The sequence below is a fragment of the Agelaius tricolor genome, unplaced genomic scaffold (assembly GCF_023055355.1).
Source record: "Agelaius tricolor isolate 1412-34295 unplaced genomic scaffold, bAgeTri1.0.p SCAF_10, whole genome shotgun sequence".
Taxonomy (NCBI): Eukaryota; Metazoa; Chordata; class Aves; order Passeriformes; family Icteridae; genus Agelaius; species Agelaius tricolor.
In genome coordinates, this window is record NW_027269270.1 from 15,548,662 (window position 1) to 15,569,657 (window position 20,996).

At 38.5% G+C, this 20,996-nt stretch overlaps 1 protein-coding gene across 3 annotated transcripts in view; it reads right to left on the reverse strand.

The window, feature by feature from the left end:
• RAPGEF4 (Rap guanine nucleotide exchange factor 4) overlaps nt 1-20,996 on the reverse strand; it is a 141,856-nt gene that overhangs the window by 18,666 nt on the left and 102,194 nt on the right. For all 3 annotated transcript variants that reach the window (XM_071434900.1, XM_071434901.1, XM_071434902.1), the window contains 11 exons: nt 19,942-20,057; nt 16,792-16,880; nt 14,504-14,582; nt 10,540-10,690; nt 9,213-9,301; nt 8,754-8,784; nt 8,430-8,508; nt 7,125-7,271; nt 5,864-5,961; nt 2,732-2,857; nt 2,092-2,270 (listed from right to left, as the gene is read on the reverse strand). In XM_071434900.1, coding sequence (XP_071291001.1) covers nt 2,092-2,270; nt 2,732-2,857; nt 5,864-5,961; nt 7,125-7,271; nt 8,430-8,508; nt 8,754-8,784; nt 9,213-9,301; nt 10,540-10,690; nt 14,504-14,582; nt 16,792-16,880; nt 19,942-20,057 — 1,184 coding nt within the window. The remainder of the gene's footprint in view (nt 1-2,091; nt 2,271-2,731; nt 2,858-5,863; nt 5,962-7,124; nt 7,272-8,429; nt 8,509-8,753; nt 8,785-9,212; nt 9,302-10,539; nt 10,691-14,503; nt 14,583-16,791; nt 16,881-19,941; nt 20,058-20,996) is intronic.

Here is a 20,996-nt window from a genome sequence, read left to right on the forward strand (position 1 = left end):
GGGTGCCACTGCCCTCTCCTGGGCACAGCCCGGCAGCTGCTTCCCGCTCCTGGGCTCTGCAGTGAGATAATGGAATATGTGGTGCGTGTATTTTTAGAAACTAAAGAGGTAAATTCTGTCCTCTGTTCTAAATATAAAACTGATCCTGCATGCCCACCATCAGATTTTTAAAATCTTCACCCTCGACCAACTGTAATCCAACTGCAGGGCCCAAAGTAGATCCCAGAAGGAAGCTGGTACTTGCAGAGCAGGGTGTCCTGGAGAAAGGAGCCACACTGATCCCCAGTTTTGATGTGAACACAGACTTCAGCTATGTGCAATTACTAACTGAGAGGAGAGCAGCATCCCAGCAGCAACAGTAATCTCTTCCTTTACACAACTCCATGTAATGATGCAAAGAAGTTAAAACCTTGGTTCAACTGCAAGTAACAATATCTCTGTTGGTAGAACTGCCTAAAGGCTTCTAGCTACAATGCCCAGAGCTGTAGACAAACACTAGAAACCTTAGAAAACTGTTTTTCAGACATCAATAAATACACCATGAGCTGGAAAGGGAGGGAGAGTATAACAATAATAAAAATTTGTACCTATGCAGGGCATGGATATACCCCTGCTCCCTCTGAAGTCAGTCACTGCTCTGCTCTTGACTCTTTAGGGAGTCAAGGCTGACATCTCTGGCATGAGGGTTGCAAACTGTTTAAATTTGGATAGCAGTATAGGAAGACAGAAAGAATGCCTGCTATCCAACCTCAGACCCAGCAGTTAGTAGCAGACAGGACATTCATATTTTGCATTTAAAGGTATTAGAAAAAAAAAATAAATCACAGAATCACAGAATTGTTAGGGTTAGAGGGGACCTCTGGAGATCATCCAGTCCTGCCTCCCTGCCAAGGCAGAGTCACCTGGACCATGTGACACAGGAATGTGTCCAGCTGGGTTATGAATGTCTCTGTGGACAGGGAGACTCCACAAGCTCCCTGGCCAGCCTGTTCCAGTACTCTGCCACCCTCAACAAGAAGTTATTCCTCATGCTGAGGTGAAAGTTCTTGTGTTTTAGTTTAAGGCCCTTGTTCCTCATCCTGTCACTGGGCACCACTGAAAAGGGTCTGGAACTATTCTCTTGGCACCACCCTTCAAGATATTTGAATGTATGGATGTGATCTCCTCTCAGTCTACTTTTCTCTAGACGAAACAGGCCCCGCTCTTGTGGGCTCTCCTCCTATGAGAGATGCTCCAGACCCCATATCAGCTCTGTGGCCTCCACTGGGCCCTCTCCAGTAGCTCCTTGTCTTTCTTGTACTGAGGAGCACAGAACTGGGCACAGCATTCCAGATGTGGCCTCACCAGAGCTGAATAGAGGGGGAGGAACACCTCCCTTGACTTGCTGGCCACACTCTTCCTGATGCACCCAAGATCCCACTGGCCCTCCTGGCCCCCAGGGCCCACTACTGACTCATGGTCACCTTGTCATCTACCAACAGTTCCAGTCCCTCTCTGCAGAGCTGCTCCTTAGTAGGTCAGCCCCCAACCTGTGCTGCTGCTGGGGGTTACTCTTCCCCAGGTGCAGGACCCTAATCTTTGTATCATCAGCAAACTTGCTGCAAATCCCAAACAGAATGAAAGTAACATGAGTGTCATCATCTCCATGCTCTCCTTGCATCTCTTTACTCTCCCCTCTTGGTATTCCCAGTCAGGGAAATCCTGAGAATGGTTCTCCTGAGCAGAACAAGAAACATTTCTGTTCTCAGGAAAATTAGGCTCAATTTTGTTTATATTCACTAATTCACATACTAGTATTTGCTAATGTATGGAAGGGTAAATGAAGGATTCTTCTAATGAACTGAAATATATTTTCTCACAAATTTGATGTGCAAACATGGCCCTAAGAGATCACAGATCAAGGAGCAATGGAGAGTAGCACAAGAAAGAAGAATATGTATTAACAAGGTTCTATACAGCCCTATAAGAAAACAGACAGAATTACCAAATACAGAATGTTTTAACCTCTACTCTGTGTGGCTGTCTGAAAAGAGAAAATAAAACCACGTTGACTGAACCTCCCTTCCAGCTCCCACATGACTGCATACTTACTGGGCTGCTATCTTAATGTATTTCTTTAACAGCTGAACACGCTTGCTGAGTTGAGAGCAAAGACAAATCTCGGTGACCACCCAGAACTGAATTTCATTGAATCTTCTTAAAAACAAGTCCAGATTTGCTGTGGTCTTTTTAAAATTGTGCCTTCCAAAAGTGTGATAGATCAATTCCAGCTAGGAAAGAGAAAACAGGTTGGAATTCTTTTTGAAGATGTGTTTCTTCAAGGAAAGAGACTAAGACTGACCAGGTAAGTATCTAGCCTGAAACTTGCTCTGCAGTTTAGTTTACATTTATAGCTGCACAGATGACAAGGACTCAGGTTACAAATCCAGTATACAATAGCTGAGGCATAGCAAAAGTGTCACTACAGATTATATATAAGCAGCTGAATACCTCAAAACAAACAAAAGTTATTCAGCAAGCAGCACATGTCCAGAAGAAGTCTAATTGTATTTTTCTATTTTACCTATAAAATTAAGAATATCTTATACTTTCAAAACTTGTAGGTGGCTTTACTGTAGAATTTTTGAAAATCAAGCTTAGAGAAGGTTTTGGAAATAATGCACAAAGCTACAATGTACAGCTAAACACTTTTTAATAGATTCTAACCTGCTGAATAGACAGATCCTCATACCTCATGCACACAGTTGAAGAGCTCCCAGTCGTAAATTGTCATCTGATGTGCTAAGTCTTTGGAACTCATCAGTTCAAATGTTCCTACTGTACCAGTAGATGGTCCTTCTTGTTCTGGCAATGGTGCCTACAAACAAGAAAATATTAGAAACATATTTTAGACAGGCTAAATCATATGGTTGGTGCTTTCATTCCATAATATTTCTAACTTTTTTTTTCAGTGTGACGACTTTCCTAATCATGTTTCTAATAGTAAAACTGAAATTGCAGTAAAATTGAAATTTGATTTTAAACCCAGGTATTGGGTAATGAGCAAAACCACTATCTGGTATGCACAGGATAGTCAGGAAAATTCTGAAAGCTCTTCAGAGACACTGTAAGAAAATAAACCAGACTGTTCTCAGTGTGTTATTTTTAACATTGTTCTAAAATTTGAATCTATAATACACGTTGTGCTAACTAAAGCATGTGTGTTTGTTTAGGAGCATAGGTCTTTCCAAAAAACTTTTATGTTTCCTTTTTCACATACACAAATAACTAGGCCACCAAGGACAAGCCAAATACTTTTACATATTCCTGATTCTAATGATGAGAATTGCTATATCTAGCATGCTTCAGAAATCTGCAGTGATTGCAAGATCTTCTGATCACTTATAAAATAAACCTCCTACTTTCTCTTTGACAGTACACAAATTTGATGCACAATTTGTGATTGCAAATTCCTGGCTAGGCCGATTGAAATGATATAAACACAGTCTTATGAGAAAGAACCAAGTACAAACCATTTCTGAAAGGCACTTCCATGCCACCCAGTAAATGAGACGTGATCTATGATTTTGCACACAGGTGAAGTATTAAACAGAGATTTAAAACATGGCTTGAGATCAAGTCAGATGTGAAGCAGTCTGTTGTACATATCAGGGTGAGGTGTTTGAAGCAGTGCTGCTAAGATACTGCCAAGCACCCCCCCGGCAAAGGGAGGGTGAAACACCCGCAGAGGCGGCAGCGAACGCGCGGGTCAGCGGCGCTGCTCCAGGAGAGGGCGGCAGAGCTCACACACGAGCATCCCGACTCTGAGCTCAGCGCCTTTGTTAAACAAGGAACGATGGAGCACGGAATGGCAACAGGCTGCTTTCCCAGCACACACTCTGTGCAGTCTGCCAGGTTGACAGACCTTATTTAGATGCTGCAATATAAGAAATGAGCCTACTAAATGAACCCTATTTTATATAAGAGTAATATACTAGCAACAGAAATAAATCTGACTGGATTAATACATCAAAACACTTTCTCAGTAGCACATAGTGTGTAAGGGTTTTACTGCTGTATGCATTCTTGCTTTGTACTCTAGGGAAAACTTTCCTTTCAATTATCATCGTCATACAAACTAACTAAAAAAACTTAACTAAATCACAAACATTATCACCTTAAAAGCTTCGTCTATAATTTTAAAAAATAGTAGAAAAGTATTCTCTAAAAAATCCAGAACAGCCATTAATATTAAAAAAAGCTGCAGATTGCTTTGAATTGGGATTTGCACAAACACAAAATTTCTTTAGTTTATGACAACACATGAAATAAAAGTAGAGCAGCTTTGTGTAGAAAATTCTAACTTGTGGAAATCTGTGGAAAGAGAACTGCCTACAGATTGAAAGACGTCTTTTTTTCCCCCCATTTGGAGATGAACACAACATAGCTGTTACCATAACAAACACATATTTTCCAAGGTTAGGAAAGAAGCACTTAGATGCAAACTCACAGCATATTTGAAAATTCATCTACCCAGAACAATTTTCACATGGGAATTGCCAAATGTAATATGTGGATAAATGTTCATGAACAGGAAGAAGCCAGAAACTGGAATGTGAAAGGATTAAACTGGGAGGCAGCTAAGGCTGTAACATTTTTTAATTTGTTTATACCTCTTTGAAAAAATGCAGCTGATAAGGGGTTGTAATTTGCTATGCAATGCTGAGGACCATTTTTAAGTCGCTGAATGTACTCCTGTAATTCTTACTGTATTCAGTCTAGTTGATGAAAAGTAGCACATTGCAGCCCTATATCTTAGAGCTCCCTGCAGCACTTTGAGTACTTGATGCATGGTAAATAGCACAGGAAAAAGGTACAGAAAGCCAAAACAATTTGCTGCAAAAGCTATGTGTACATAGACAATGCAGAGCCATAAATAAGTACCCAGCACAGTTTTACTGATGCAACACCCCTGCTTTACAGTAGCATGCCCCATGAGGGTATCTACTTGGCAGGATTAATTAACCTTAAGGGAACACCAGAATTTAATAAGCTGAACAAGAGGTATCTCTGCATGGAACTACATATGCTGGATGTGCATTCCCTGGTTACTAAATTGAAAGCAGCAGCAAAGAATAGATTTTACCATATCCATAAAAGAAATCAGGCATACATACTAAGTGGCTTGTTAAAAGCATACAGGAGGTTGAAACAAGGCTAGGAGTAATAGAGTTCATGCTGACATGACTTGGCAATGACATTTGTTTTTAATGAAATAAAAGGAACAAAAAGTACAGTCAAATCAAACTCTATAAAAGCAGACCCCATGGAGATCACTAGAATGACTGTATAAACTGTAAGTACTTATGAGCAATTCTACCTAAGAAAAAAACAGACTTTCTACCAGGAATATTTTCTGTGATTCTACTTAGAATTATCTCTGATTTTGACACAGTATTTTGTGGGGATGACACATAAAACAAAATTAAGGAATTTACTGCTGGAATAAAATCTCCAGAATGCTTTAATTGATAACACTTATCTTAGAAGATATATCTCTATGACTTTGAGGAGATTATTGTGTAATGAAGAATTACTGCATGTCTTGGTAACAATACTCAGCTCTTCCTAAATGCTCAGTGTGACAGGGAGAGTACTGGGACCAAGTTCTGTTATGTGGATCAGATGGATGGATTTCTGGAATACTTTAGGGAATTAGAACATCAGCTTGTTTTATTTTCAGGGCTCACCCTACTGCAGTGTGACAAGCCCTTTATTGTGAATGTTTCCACTAGTTTTTATCTGAAGTGTGGAAATGCAAAGAGGGCCAGGTGTCCAAATAAAGCAAAGCCCTGATGTTCCTGAGCACTGCACACACACGTACCAAAGAATCGAACTGATCCCGAGGGCAGGCAAACAGCCGGCCATTAACGCTCAGAGTGGTGAACACCGAAACATCGTGAGGCTTGAGCACAACCTTTTCTGTAAAAATGAAACAAATTATTACTTATTACAATTTACAGCAGGATTGACCTACCAGCTGCACACATCACCCTTCTGGGAACAAATTTTGCCCAGTAACTCCAGTATTCAGGATACAGAATAGAAGACAGCAAGATCCTCTTTACTGAAGGAATGTGGTAAGCTCAGCCCAAACGAGTCTCCTACAGAACCAGAATCCCAGTCCCAAACTGTACAGACAGGTCAAGAAGGCTGTGCTGCTATCACTAGAAATTACCTGCAAAAATTAAGCCTAATTAGGGAGTCCGTTCATTCACTGCTGAGCTGTAAGCATTTGGAGAGCTGCTCTTAAAAGAAATTGCTCTGGAAGGCAGTAACTGCTCAAGGAGGTGATGGAAATGCATTACAACATTGCTAAAAGAGCATCACATCACAGGTAAAGAAAAGATAATGAAGTAACTTACAAACAGTCTCTTCCAGCAGATGTTGGTGGTCAGCAAATCTGACAAAAAATTGCTTCAACTGCAAAAGTAAAGCTGCCTGGTGTCAGTTCTCAGGAAGTGAGCCATTTTTGGCAGGCTCCACTGTTTGCAAAAATGCCTTCCAACACAGCTCTCATTACCTCTGTGTGTCTCCACACAGTCATACTCAACCAAAGCACTTGAGCAACACCAATTCTCCAGCAGAATTCCCCTGCCAGTGACTCTCACATTTCCACAGCCTAGAGGGGGGCCTGATCCCTGACCCTCTGCAAACACTAGGTCTGTGTGTTTGGCACTAAGTTGCTCTTCAATGGTTTGCATGGACAGAGCAGGCAAAACGGTAGTGACCACTGCCAGAATGTTGGCACTGCAGTGTTTTGTGACATTACTGATTCCCGAGTCCAGAATGAATATATCCACCCTTGCCTCCTTTTCCTGTGGTTAAAAAACTCTTACAAGTCTACCAGTGAAGGAAAATCAGGGTAGCTGTGCTCTGGAACATGCAGATACACAAGATTCTCCACTGGTCCTGTCTCCCCTGTGAGCTGCAGTCTGTGCCTGCAGTAGAGGAAGGACTTGCCTCTCATTAGGACTTGTGTGAGAGCTGAACATGCACATGGGTATAAAACCTTGACTGAATCCAAATCCAAAATTCTGCTTCACCATAACTGAGGAGTGTTTAAGATGATGTAAGTACAGTACCTCCTCCTGAACTCATCTTTACTATGATGAGGCCTTCTCCAGAGCCCAGCTTGTCTGCTACTGCACTGATCACTTCCTTCACAGAAGAAGACACTGGCACACGGATAGTGGTGTAAGTCTGGTCTATGCAGTACACCTTAAACAGAACTAAAGGAAAAAACATTGCACAGTTTATTCCACATGTAAAAAACACTCATTTACCATACAAATTACTTTCACTTAGTAACCAAGCTTCACAAAATGAGATATAGAAACAATAAATCACTACATAGCTCCCCATTCCATAGATGCTCTACAATTTCTAGTACAGAAATCTCTGATTTCCCAGAGCTTTGGATTTTAGATTTTCAGTATTCAGGACAGTGTCTGTCTTATGAATGAGAAAGGTGCAGCCATATGAACTGAGCAGTTACTGCTTGTCTGGACAGACACAAGAGGTAGTATTTTCCTGGCAGCAGGAACTGTTTCCCTCTTTGTAGGCTAGAAACACCACAATGGATGACAGAAGCTGCATGACTGCAGGATGTCTGCTGTTCATATATAGTTAGTTCCAGCTTTAACATGGTTCTTCTAATGGTCTGATTTCTGCCACCAGCTTTCTCAGCTACACGACCTCGAATTTTGTTACTTTGTTTTTACTGCTGTTCATTAGCAAGAGCTATCCTTTAATATCAAACTTGTTGAAGAAGCAGCTTTTTAAGTGATGAAGTTCCACAAAACAACCATTAAAAGTACCTCATCAGTAATCTGAAAATGACATTCTGATACACTGAGGTAAATTTTACCTTAATCTCTTCAGAGAATCAAACAACACCAATAGGGAAAACCAGCAGATTTTGGTTTTTAGGCTGTGTGCCTAGATTCTTGGATTCTAGATCCATGATCCATGGCATGATTATCTGCTCCACTCCTACCTTGCAAAGAGCAGCTGTACATATTAGCTCATAGGGGAGACAGCAGCTCAAACGTGACCTTCAGCTTCCACTCTTTATTGCACTGCCATTCCCTGCAGTACAGTGTCTTATTGGTTCTTCCCTGTTTTGTTCATTCCTTATTTTAAAGGTTTTTACATCTTCCTCCAAGGAAGCAGTGTTTGATAGCACAAGTAACTAAGGGAAAAGATCAGGAGCACCTCAAATCAACAACAGAGAACAGTGGGCTAGCAAAAGCAAAGAGGGTTTGTTTTGGGTCAGGCTCCAAAATTCTAGGTAGGTGCTTTCATTTATTTTTAGACTTTTTTTTTGAGACAGACAAATTTATATAGATGTCAGTGGCTCAAGAAAACTTAGCAGAGAAGAAACTCACCTTCATCACTGCCCCTGATAGGCTGGCGTTTCTGTGCTCTGTCATCACTTGTGTTGAACAGCTGCAGAAGAACTTTGTGCTGAAAATGAATCATTGAGATTCACATTAATAACCATGTGCAAGAATAACCATGTGCTACACATGAACTACAATTCATCTCTTATCAATGGCATGAAAAAGAGTAGCAATGCAAAATTTGACAATGTCAAAAGCTATCTCTCAATGTGTTTTTTTAATATATCCATGATTACTAAAGAGAAGATGCTCATGAATTTGCTGTGGTTAAGATTTTACTTGAGAAAATTAACAAATAAATTTTCTTACCTTCTTTTGTGGTGCTTTAGGTTCTTCAGAACTATAAAAAGGTAAAGCATAGAATATACAATGAAATATTGCCTGGAAGATTTTGTGTACAAAATCACATATAGAACATGGACCACTTGTCAAACTAGCATATCAATATAATCTTATTTATATATGAAAAGACTAGATGATACCACAGTTAATCTATGAACAAGGCAGAAAAAAATATTATACAAAGTTCATGTAAGCATGAAATAAAGCTTCTATCAATCTCTCAGTAAGGTTATGGTGTTTGCAAGAATGAGGTGGAAAAGAGGGCCATAGACATTAATTCAAATAAGCCTGCATGCAAACTTTCCATTTCATATAACTGAGTGTCATTCACAAAGTGGCTTTTTAATAGATATAACCAATAAATTTTCTTCATCAATTTACTGAGAAAAAGGTCAGGGGAAGGAAAGAAGCAAAAACTATGCTTACATTTGCTTTACAATTTTCTCTAGCTCTGGAAGTTGCTCCTTTAGTGCTGCAATCATTCTGGTATCATCTGATACAGATACATAAAATTCCTGTAAATGATACAGAATAGTCTTTAAATAACTATAGGGGTAAATGAGCAGTACTTAGGAGAGAGGATTATGAGATGACATCTGATAGCTTAATGATTATAAAGAATGATAATCTGCATAGAGGTACACATGCTGGGCCCAACCCTCTATTACTTCTACTTGTTTATCTCCAGCTGATTTAAAGCAAGAGTTACACATGCAGAAGGGAAGCCTGATGAGGCTCCTTAGCTCACTCTGTAACCACCAGCTGCTTGTGTAAAACCTGCATTTTCACGTTTTCAAGGAAAAAGACTAAAAAAAATAATCCAGCATGATAGGTTGTTTTATTCATTGCTGTTGTAGTCTTTAGGGCTTGATTTGCTCCTGAGTCACTGACTCTAATCCATTACAGTATTACCCACTTTTAAACCTCCTCCATCCTCCTCCTATTATAGCTACATAAAACTGTCCCCAAGAAGGATCTCTGTGCTTGCAATTAGTGACTGTTCTTTAACTTCTGGACTATTGGAAGTCTACGGCATCTCCAAAGCTTGAAAAACTTTCCCACGTGGGTTTGTGGGGTGTCTACCACTCTTAAGGCCCCTCTCTATTCAAATCCCTCTGCTAAATCTTAGATTCAGTTTTAAGCTCTTTAGGACAAGAACTTTCATTCAGCCAGTAACATATGGGATTATGTTCCATAAGCACCATATATAATAAGAATGGCAATCCCAATCATTTAACATGGAATTGGCAGATATAAGATAAGAATTGCATTCTTATCTTAGAAATCCAAGGATATGGCAGCTACCACAAAGAATTTACAAGGGTTCTGAAGACAAAGATTTTAAGTTCCAATAGCTGCAGTACAGCTTTCATTCAAATGAAAAAGACTTTTGGTTCTGTAGAGTGGCAGCCCTCCAGCTCCTTCCTGGCACACCTCACGCAGGCATAAGCAGCCCTCCAGTTCAGTCTGTAGGGCCCCTGAACCATTCAGAAGAAAATACTAGAAAAAGCAAATTCAGTTACTACTGTAACACAAGCTACCCATACAGTGCTTTGAAAGGGATCTGCAACACTATTTTCAGAAAAGGATCTGCAACATAATTTTCAGAGGTCCAGAGGCTGGCAACGGTTCAAACACTGTGGTGGTGCCTTTACTGTCTGCAGCCAAACCTGACAAAACATCACAAACTGAAATAAACTTTGCACTTTGAAATGATCTTTTTCACTTCAGTGATACAATGATTCCCTTATACCTCCAAAAAGGCCATTGCTGCTTCATCTTCTTGCAGTAAATCTCCATATAAAGCAGCCCACTGCAGAACCAGTCGAATGACTCGCCGTTTATTGTTGAGGGCATAATCCATCTTCTCCTGCTCTGTACCCTGAGAAGGCTGGGCATGATAGGTGCCCCAGTGTCAAGGAAAACATTCAGGGATTGAAAATATCAAACACAGTATGAATTCACGAGCAACTGACTTCCAACAAACCACTTTCAGGGTGCTCAAACATAACTTTCCAATATACACTTCTAAATTCTGACAACCGCTAGTATATCAATTTGCAAACTTTTCACATTCATACTAAAAAGTAAAATGAAAATGAATTTTCTGAAGAGCACAGGAAGGATCACAGTTTCACCACAGAGATGGTTGCTCTAGGAGAACAGAAGAGAAATGACACTTGGAACAACAAAGAGGATTAACCATGGAGACTGAAGAAGGATATTTCTCCATGTTCCTCTTTGGAAACAGTTGAAGAAAAAGAAAAATGTCACTTTGTGTTCATTAACAATTCCAATTTTCCATTTGTTAGGAAGACTACCAGAATGAACTACCAGTGCTATTCCTTTTGTTTTTACAAGTTATTGTAACTCAAAATGAACCTCAGCCATTAAGGGAGGGGGACTTTGACATTTACAGCCTCAACTGACTATAGAAACACAGGGTAAAATAATAAATTTTGTAGTAGCCTCATTGTCATGAGGAAATCAGACATTTCCACTATGTCAAATAAAGCGTACTTCGAACACAATACTTTGTGAAAGTTATTTTGTGATGAACAATAAGAAAAAATGGGAAACATTTCAATGACCTTTTAAAGACAAAGTGTCAACATTACAAAACAACACAAATAGCTAAAAGGCCAAAAGTAACATTTAGTGAAAGGAAAAAAAAAGAAGAAAAAAAGTAAAGGCACAATGGGTAAAAAATTGAGATAATTTGAGCCTTTAACCTGTGTGAAAATGAAGTATCTCCAGAAGAAACAGGATATGACAATTTGTGTGTCTATTTCTCACTGAAAAAAGATTAACAACATATATTTCAACTGTTGAAATAAACTGAGAGCTGAGTGGAAAGTAAGCACCGAATGAGTGCAGTTACATCTTCAACTTTCCTTCCCAGTTACCAGAATTCTGATTCTGGACTGCCATAAGTAATGCTATTCCCAATTATATAGTAACATGTAACATTAAAGCACTGACACTCTCCCTCACACCGTGTGCAGCATCCTTGCATCCTTTCAAGATGCACTTTCAGTTGCTGTACCAAAATATTTAAAAATATTAATTAGAAAATAAAAATATTAATGAGGAATATAAATTATATAAGGTATTTATTCTAAGCTTCTAATTTAGAAAAAAATTCCTAACAATACTATTAATAAAATGCAATGGGGAAAAGTACCTATTAAATCACACCTTGAAATGATCCTGCAGCCCAAAGCCCCTGGGATGCTCATTTGACTGACAAACTTTCAGAAATCTGCATTTTAATTTCATTTGGAAAGGTTTAAAATTAGCAGAGAACTAAACATGACAGTACAATTAAGGCAGAAAGGCAGAAGTCATAAGAAGTAAATAATTCATTCTAAGTTATGTGCTCCAATATCCTAGGGAGCAAGTTTAATATTCTACCGAGTCATTTTTCTCATGCCATATTTACCTTTCAAACACTATAATTATTTAATGTATGTTTACTTTCTTATTAACTGACTCACCACAGGCACTTGTAATTTTTCTGTATTTTTACTGCTCATTTACACTGATTTCTCTTTTATGAACATTATCACAAGGAAATTCAATGAAAGGTTCTCACATTTTTATGTGATCTTCAGGATGCAGCTTCACTACAGACTGCAGTCAGAAATAAACTGTGATGCATACTTGCAACAAGTGTCAGATAATTGCAAAATATTTATCAACACCAATATGGTTAGAACTATATATATATATATATATATATATATATATATATATATATTAATATTCCCTAGCATATGCTAAGAAATTGAAGCAATTCTGAAGGCTGCTCTTCCCTGTATAGGAAGATCCAGTTATATAAGGAGCTGTGCAAGATCATTGCTACCACAGAATGCAAACTTTTTTGGTGGCACAATGGTAAAGGAGAAATGTGCTGAAGAACTATCATCTACAGAGAGCAAAAGAGGAGTTTGCAAATATTTAGACAGTGGTCCTTTAAAGGTGCACCCCTGCACACATGCTTAAACACTGGCACTAACCCAAGGTCACTTTTGGAGTTGCTGCTCTATTTCAGGTTTTCTTTCAGGCCTTGTCCTGCCTCCCTCTGACAAGCTGTAGCTCTGAGAGTTTGTCCATTTCTATTCTGTGAAGGAGAGGGGAAAAGGGGCCTTGGTCCAACACACAGGGCTTATATCCTGATCCAGGACAGGGGAACATGCTTTGCTTCCCTATAAAACAGAAGTTTGGGTTTTTTTCATATTGCAGGATCTGTATTCTTTCATGACTGAAAAAGACTTGGTGTGCAGAATGACAGCACAGAATAAGCATGGAATCCACAGCAACCAATAATGTTACTTGGACAAAATGGTGCATCTGTCCATTTCTTTTAGAATTAAAATAACTTACAAATGACTGCTGCAAAAGAAGTGAAAACCCAAATAATTTATAGTCTGTACTATGCTTGAAAGCACTTCAGTGGTCTAGCTCTACTCATACTTGCATGCTGCCAGCTAAAATAGTATCCTAAGTGGGTGTAGGAAAATAGACTTGTTTTGATTCAAAATTGGGGGCTGAAGTAAAAAGTCGCCGACTGAATCAACTTTTCTTCTTTTTCTGTTTTAATTTCCTCATTGAGCATAACTAATCTCTCCTTAGTCTCACAGCACTGGCAAACACTTTTGTAGCGTGATTTTGCTCCAAAAAGATGAGCTTTGTTAGGAACCTTTCAACTCTAACAATAAATTTCAATGGTACAATCAACAAAGCACAGTTAGCTTTTCCATATTCAGAATGAACCAAATAAATAATAATTCAGCTCCAGGAAAGCTAACACTAGAGCAGTAGGATACCAGTTACTTCCAGCTCCTCTCTGAAAAGAATTAACATGATGCTTGCCATGACCCACTGAAGGCCATGGTCTTAGCATCCTCTCCAGAACAGATTTCATCAGAAGTCCTTAAGTGTGATTATCCTTAACTTTGATTACCAGAAAAGCTTCTCCCCTGTAAAGAATGCAGTACATTTTGCTTATGGGTCTGATTTTCCCAGTTGTTGGATAGAGGTATTCAATTATAACTGAGGATAGAGAAGCCTGAATTTCAAATGGACTGACTGAATAATATGAGCTAAGTGTATCAGGACAAAAAACCCCAAACATTAAATGTGCTGCCCTTTCTTCCCCTCTCAATGCTGTCAGCAACAGCATTTCATAATACTTTTGATATCCAAAACAATGTGATTTTGGAAATGTGTTTGTTTCAGGTGTGCGAACAATCTTCTACAGACCAGTTTCATGGGTCCAAAGGTTTTCAAAACAATTACTCTCCTCACTAGGAGTAACACAAATGGATTCTCAAGCTTGCCAGACAAGGACACAATGCTCTATTTTGTGGTTTCAGGAGGTGAGCTTTCCCAGATGTCACTCGCCCCACTGAGCTTGAAGGAAAGCACTTTCACAGCATTGCCATTCAAAACAAATAAATAGGGAACTGAAGTTATTATACCCCTGTCAAAATTCTATAAAACAGAAAACATTATATGTTTATTTAATGCTCCCCGTCACTTGATAGCTTCAAGTCACTGTGCACAAGGAAAATTCTCTAGGTCCAACAGCTCCTCAAACTAAACTAAACAATCTGCCAGTAATTGACATGATGTACTTCTTGAGAGAGGAAAGCTTCACTTTTGTCACTGATAGGTATCATGGCTAAAGAGACTTTTCTCTTAAAAAAGGATATTGTGCCATCAAGGCTGGGCAGAGCTGACTATTTGGCATAAAAACACAGTGCATCATAATAAAATCATTTAAAACAGAATCTGTGAAAAAAAGAGAAAGAATATAGTCAATTAAACCTCTGCAAACAGCTAGGAGAGTATCAAGGATGAGTTTTCTTTCACCTGAACTATCTTATTAGCCCTCTGCAGACAATAAAGTGGTCTTTTTGCACTTCCTTTGTAGGCATTAGGTACAAAAAAGGATAAGGAACAAATATGAGCTAAAATATTAATCTTTTAGTCTTTTCTGCATGAACTTTATTGCATTAATTTTATTGTTAGCAGCTATTTGCCCTGGGTCAAAGAGAAATCTGGCACAGCAAAAAGCCCCACATCTTTGCTGAAATGAAATATTTGGATATACTTCTCTACAAGTGTGGAGCTCTATGCAAGGAAGAATTTGACCTTTCACACCTGGGTACCTAAAAAGAGCTGTAACATTTGGCTTTAGGAGTTACAATACCAGGCAGCACACTTAGCATATCCTACACAGGAAAAGGAAAATAATTTCATTCTTTGCTGATTTCCTAGCACTGAGTGGAATGCCTAGAAGAGGTAAATGGACAGTCAAATTTCTGGGTTTATTTTGATTCAAAGGTATCACAGCTGCTACATTTACATTAAAATGTATATGAACAATATGACTGACATTTTCTCTGGCAAAACCCAGCACGCTATTTTTTCTGCTAAAATGACCTGTGGTAGTGCTGGTGTAATTTCCAGTTTGCCTTATCTTTGTATTTGTTACAACAAGAAGGATTTATAAAGCCTGGCTGCAGAGGCCAGAATGAGTTTGGCAGGCTTATATGGAATCACTGAGAAACAGTGAACACAATACCCCTGGGTATTATTTCTACAGTGCAACTTCTGAGATAACAGAAACTTACAAACATTGTAAAGAATGGCAGAAGAAATATGAAGACAACTGTGCAATATAATTTTTACATCATTGCTTCCACTTCCTATATGAAAGTATCTTTCACTTGAAAAAACTCACCTCTGGAAGGGCAGCAGTTTTTCAATGCAATACCCAGAGCAAATTGGTTTTTAAATACTCTTAAATTAAAAGAATGCATAAACAAAAAAATTCAGTTTTCCAGCATTCTCTGATCCTATATCCTAAAACTAACTTTAGGAATTGTGACACATTATATTGTATTGGGATATAGGTACAATCTTGTCACTAGATGTTTTGGTAAAAAGTTTTAAAATATTTTTAAAATAATTTGTTTTGAAAAATATACAATATACGCATTCTGCGGATGGCAAACTTGTGATTATATGCAAGCCTGAAGAAAAATACTCTGCTTGCAATTCTAGTAAACAGGTATCTGTGAAAAGGATCCCTTTTATTTTTGTCTTTAAAGTAGTGGAAGCATACACTTTAAAAGGATTTCCGTAATTTTTCACCAATTACACCATTTATGGACCACTATAGAGATTTCTCCAATACTATGAGGTCAATTACAGATTAACTGGATTTAAGAACACCTTTGAATATGTACCTAGCAGACATCTATAGTGCAAAAAGAACTTGCAAAAGCAATGTTACATAGTTTAATATATGTCTATGCATTACTTTATGAGAATTAGGAGGATTTTTTGTGAATGATTCTTCAAAAATTAAAGTACTTACTAAATGTAAGTCTGCAAATATCTATATCCCTAGATGTAAATTCTCCCTTCTCTTTACACTAATGAAAAGCAGCCCACTAAGTGCAGATGCAGCAACCTGCATTCTTGGGACTCAGCTCATGCTGTGCCAAGTTCTCCATTGAGTAACAATTCTTTTTTTCCCTGCATATGGGAAAATATCACAACCACAAAATGTAAATTGTGATATTTTAAATGTGATGTGAAGATTTGAGAACACTTATACTAGCACAATGTAATGTCTGGAGGTATCAAGCTATTTCACACAGTGACCTCCAGAACAAGGAGTGCCATTACTAATGTGGTGCTCTGTCCAGGCCTTATGGTTGTGCCTAATTAAAGTCATAAGTGCTGGTCTGGCACCTTGGAGGGTTTTGCTGTTCTACTATGACCTTAAAGTACAAACACAATAGAGCAGGCTTGGAAAAGTGGATTCCTATTTTTAATTTTGGATTTCCTTCATTCTCTTGGGGTTGTTTCAGAGCAGCAGACAGTTCTTCTGGGAAAAACCACCACCATAGGGGCTTTTCAAAGCACTGTTCCCACAGCAAATCCACCTAATAGGGCAATAATCAAACAGATTCTGCCGTGTAGGTACCTGTTGCTTCATTTAAAGTTGCTTCAAGGCGCATAGTTTCTAGAAAGTGCTCTAAAATTTTCTCTGGGGTTCCTGACATCACAATATACCTGAAGGAGGGAAAGGAGCAGTTAGCATCTCACAGCCAAAAGAGTTAATCAAGAAATAATTGTGCAGCAGCAAGAAGATCAGGACTGCTGTGTTGCTGTGTGCCAAACACCTGCTCTGACCAGAATCTCTGTGTGCTTAGGGCAAAACCCCTCACAATCTTTGCTGGCTTCCCCCCGTAAACCTTAACAGCAATATTCTCCACCCTGCCCAGGGATGAGAGACAGCCCCCTCCCCACACAAGCACTTCAGTACAACACCACCACAACCACACCACAGGCAGCAGAGCTGCAAAGGTCCAAACTCAGAGAAGTACAAGCAGAAATGCTCCTCCACTGAGAATAACTAGCTAAGTAACAGCAACAACCTGCAGTCATTAAAGCGTCTTAACAGGCTCACCATGAGCCTGAAATAAGAACTAGTGTGTATCAGTGTCAGAGCAAGGAAACAATTTCCTTCAGCATCCCTGACACAGGCTGGTCTGGGAAGGAGGAGGCAGATAATGAAATAGCACACTGTATCCTCAAATTTGTGCAACACCTTGCACAGCTGAGGGGTTTCAAGTCGATAAACTGAGAATTGTACAATTTGCTGGAATTAGTTTAGTGAGGTGAGAGAACTAGTGCAACAGCCAGGTTTTTCTGAGTCATGCAAAAACACTAGCAAGATTTTAAGTACCAGCAGAATATCATATGATATTGGAAAACTTGTCATCTTTTTTTCTCTTTTCTCATGGATCAGATTTTTTTATATTTCACTCCATTCTTTCAATCTTTCCATCTTTTTTTTCTTTTCTTTTTTTTTTTGGAATTCAACTGATGAAGTATGAAACTTAAAAAAAATAAAAGAAAAAAAAAAGAAAGAAAAAAACCCCTGAGAAGTGAAGATACTCTGCTCCTGCTGAGAAATAAGTGGTGGAGCTGAGCTCCTGGGAGCTCCTCCTCACTTTGAGCACTGACCGTCACAGTTCTTTTACCTGCCAACCTCTTTGGAAGAACTGTATTGATGTCCCAAGAACACAAACACTTGTTAAGCCAGTGCACATTCTCACAGAGATACTAACCAAGTATCTAAGTGAGTGAAGCAGAGAAATCACAGGTTGCTGTACTCTGAATATGAAAGTGGAAATGAACAGTGAAGTGACTTGCAGGGCTGCTGGATTCATGCTGCATGAGTGTGATCACCCATAAAGAGTTAGGTAAGGGGTAATTCAGAGCCAGTCCTCCCAAGTGAAACTGGCACTGAGGAAAGCACAGCTCAGGGAGCTGGGTAGGAGCTCTGTCTCCTCCGTAGAGGAGGCAGTGGAATCCAAACTGTAACCAAAAGGATCTGCTCCCAAAATGAAGATTCTCCCAAGGCCAAGATTAGAAAATTCGTTTTTTCCTGAGAAGAGGTGCCTGATAAGCTCCTCTTTTGGGCAGTCATTTTCAAAAGTACTGAACACTCAACTAACACATTCCAGTAACACATTCTGGAAATCAAGAAACTTTGGTAATTTTGGTTTGGTCTCTCAAACATAATTGTAGCCACTTACTCTATTTCCTAAGGAAAGAAACATTGTCCTCAGACCCAGTGAACTTACTTTGAAGACTTTAAACATAAAGACACTGCCAACACAGTGTTAACAAAGTAATCCAACTGGTGAAAAGCAGACAGTGAACCTTCAGGGTAACTTCCTCTTCTGGGTAACTTATGTCTGTTGGTCATAGTTACCAGCAAAAGCTCCCTTGCTTTTGGGTACCTTTATAGTACCCAAAAGCTGACCAAATGAGTAAAATATTTACAGAAATGAAATTCTGAGCTTTACCTAAAAATACTCCTGGTATGTAAGGCCTAACTTAACCATTTACCATAAATATCTCTGGCTATTTTTATCAAATTCTGAAAAAGAAAATGTTAAATAATACAAGTAACACTGGTGCAAAGAGTTTGCAAGGAAGGCAGCGTTTCAAAATGTTCAAATGGAACTTTCACTTTTGGAAGCATGAAAACTGTGTCAGACCCAAGAAAATGGATTTAAACCTATGACCAAGCTGCTGTGCATTGCAGTTGCTGATGCAAATCCACTGGCTATGGTCAAGTTCCCCCTATTTGGGCAAAGAAAAACTTCTGTAGGAGTACATGGTTACCTGGTAGCATAGATTGTTTTTCTAGTTGTTTTCATAGATCAAGTGAAAAATAAAAGAGAAGTTCCTCAAAAATGTGAAATGTGCACATAAAATGCAAGGAATGGCTTATGCAAACTTCACAGATCTTTACAAATCTTTGCATTCAGTTGTGCAGATAAAATAAGTATATAAAATCCCAGATGAGATAAAAACTGTACCCAAAGTATTGCACAATAAATTGGCTCTTTTTTAAGAGAAAGTGAAGTTCAGGGTAAAGGATTCAAAACTTGTTGAAATTGTTTGAATGCTTCTGAAGAAAATTGTGTATCCATTTGCAAATAACACATTTACAAAGCCTTTAGGGGTTTTACCAAGGTTCAGAATGATAATAGCCTCACTCTACTCTTATCACAGTAGTATCCAAACAGAATTGTACTTTTTCCCTTTCAGTAAGAAAGGAAAATATAGTTAATATTGTTATTACAGTGCTAAACTATTCTGTAAGATAAGCTCTGCAACTTTCATTGCATGAGATCTTTGTATTGTATATAAATTGTGCATAGCAAACTCTTCTTAGCATCTAGAGCTCAAAATACAAAAGAAAGATACCTGTACTTAACAATAAAACAATGTATTTTCCTCCCATCTTTTACACAGTAACTCATATTAATAGGGTTTCATCAATCTCCATGCTTAGTCTATTTGGAAGCTGTTTCTTGAGATAAGTATCTACACTGAGATCTTCAGGGAATTATTGTGTAAATACATAGAGCTGGTGTGCTGCTAGAAATGGATATATTACTGAGTATGGGGCATGTGCTGATGACTAAAAAAAGAAAACCTTTATATGCACTGCAGTCTTCCACTGAAAGGGAATATGCTATTGTTTGGATAATAGTACCATTTAAAAAGGTTAATAATTGTCTGACATTTGCACTACTGAATGAAAACATACTTGTGCTGCGGCTGTGAATTTCCTTGATTAGAAATTCTGTTTCCTGCTGGGATCTTCTCCAACACCAAGACATCTTGGTCATGTTCTTTGAGTCTTACTGTATTTGCTTCCACATCCTGCAAGACAAATTATTTTTAATAAATGTGACTGTATTTGATTTGCCTGATTAGTTACTCTAACAAACTGCATGACTTTCAAACACAAAATACTTGTGTTGGTTCTTTCCCTCTGTATTTATCTGTCTTTATTCTGTTTTTCTCACAGGCAGAATCAAGAAGGAAGCACTGGCACCGAGGCAAGAAACAGAGAATTGTGGGAGAGACTAGAGCAAGAACTATAATAAAAATCTCCATTTTATGGAGATGTCAAATTTAAAAAAAAATGTTTGCTGGAAAACAGTCTCTCCCCAACTTGTTGTATATAATGTCATCTCTACCCCACTTAAATGTAAATACTATGTTCTACAATCTAACTTTTCTCTAAAATAAAATAATAATAAAAAGAAGAAAATAGCATTTAAGAATAGAAAGTCTTAGCTCAGTAAACTGTTCATTTTCTACTACCAACTCACTCAGAGTAGAAAAAGAAAAAAGTTAAGTATAACGTGCATTCAAAAAACACAGGTAAAAATTAGTAAGATCATGGACTTGGATCTTCTTTGAATTATAGACCAAAGCTTAATCAGTTTTAAGTCTCCACAGCCAACCCAGCCTTACTCCCAAAGGGATCCTCATTCCCTGTTGTACAGCAACCACAAGTCATTTTTATAGTGGAGTATCCTTTCTGGACCTGTTTTATTGCTGCAATACTGGGCACATACAGGTTAAAACACAGGACGATGCTAGTTTTGACTTCCTCTACTATGAATGACCACAAAATAGCCTGCATTTACAGAATTACAGTTGGACTTTGGAACACATTTACCCCAAAATGAATAACCGTCAAATTAGTCCGGGAATATCTTTCTAGAGTTCTCTGATAAAGACATCTGTGTAAAGACATCTGTAACTTATGCCATTTGCCACTTGATTCTGCCTTGAAACTCTTGAATTTAA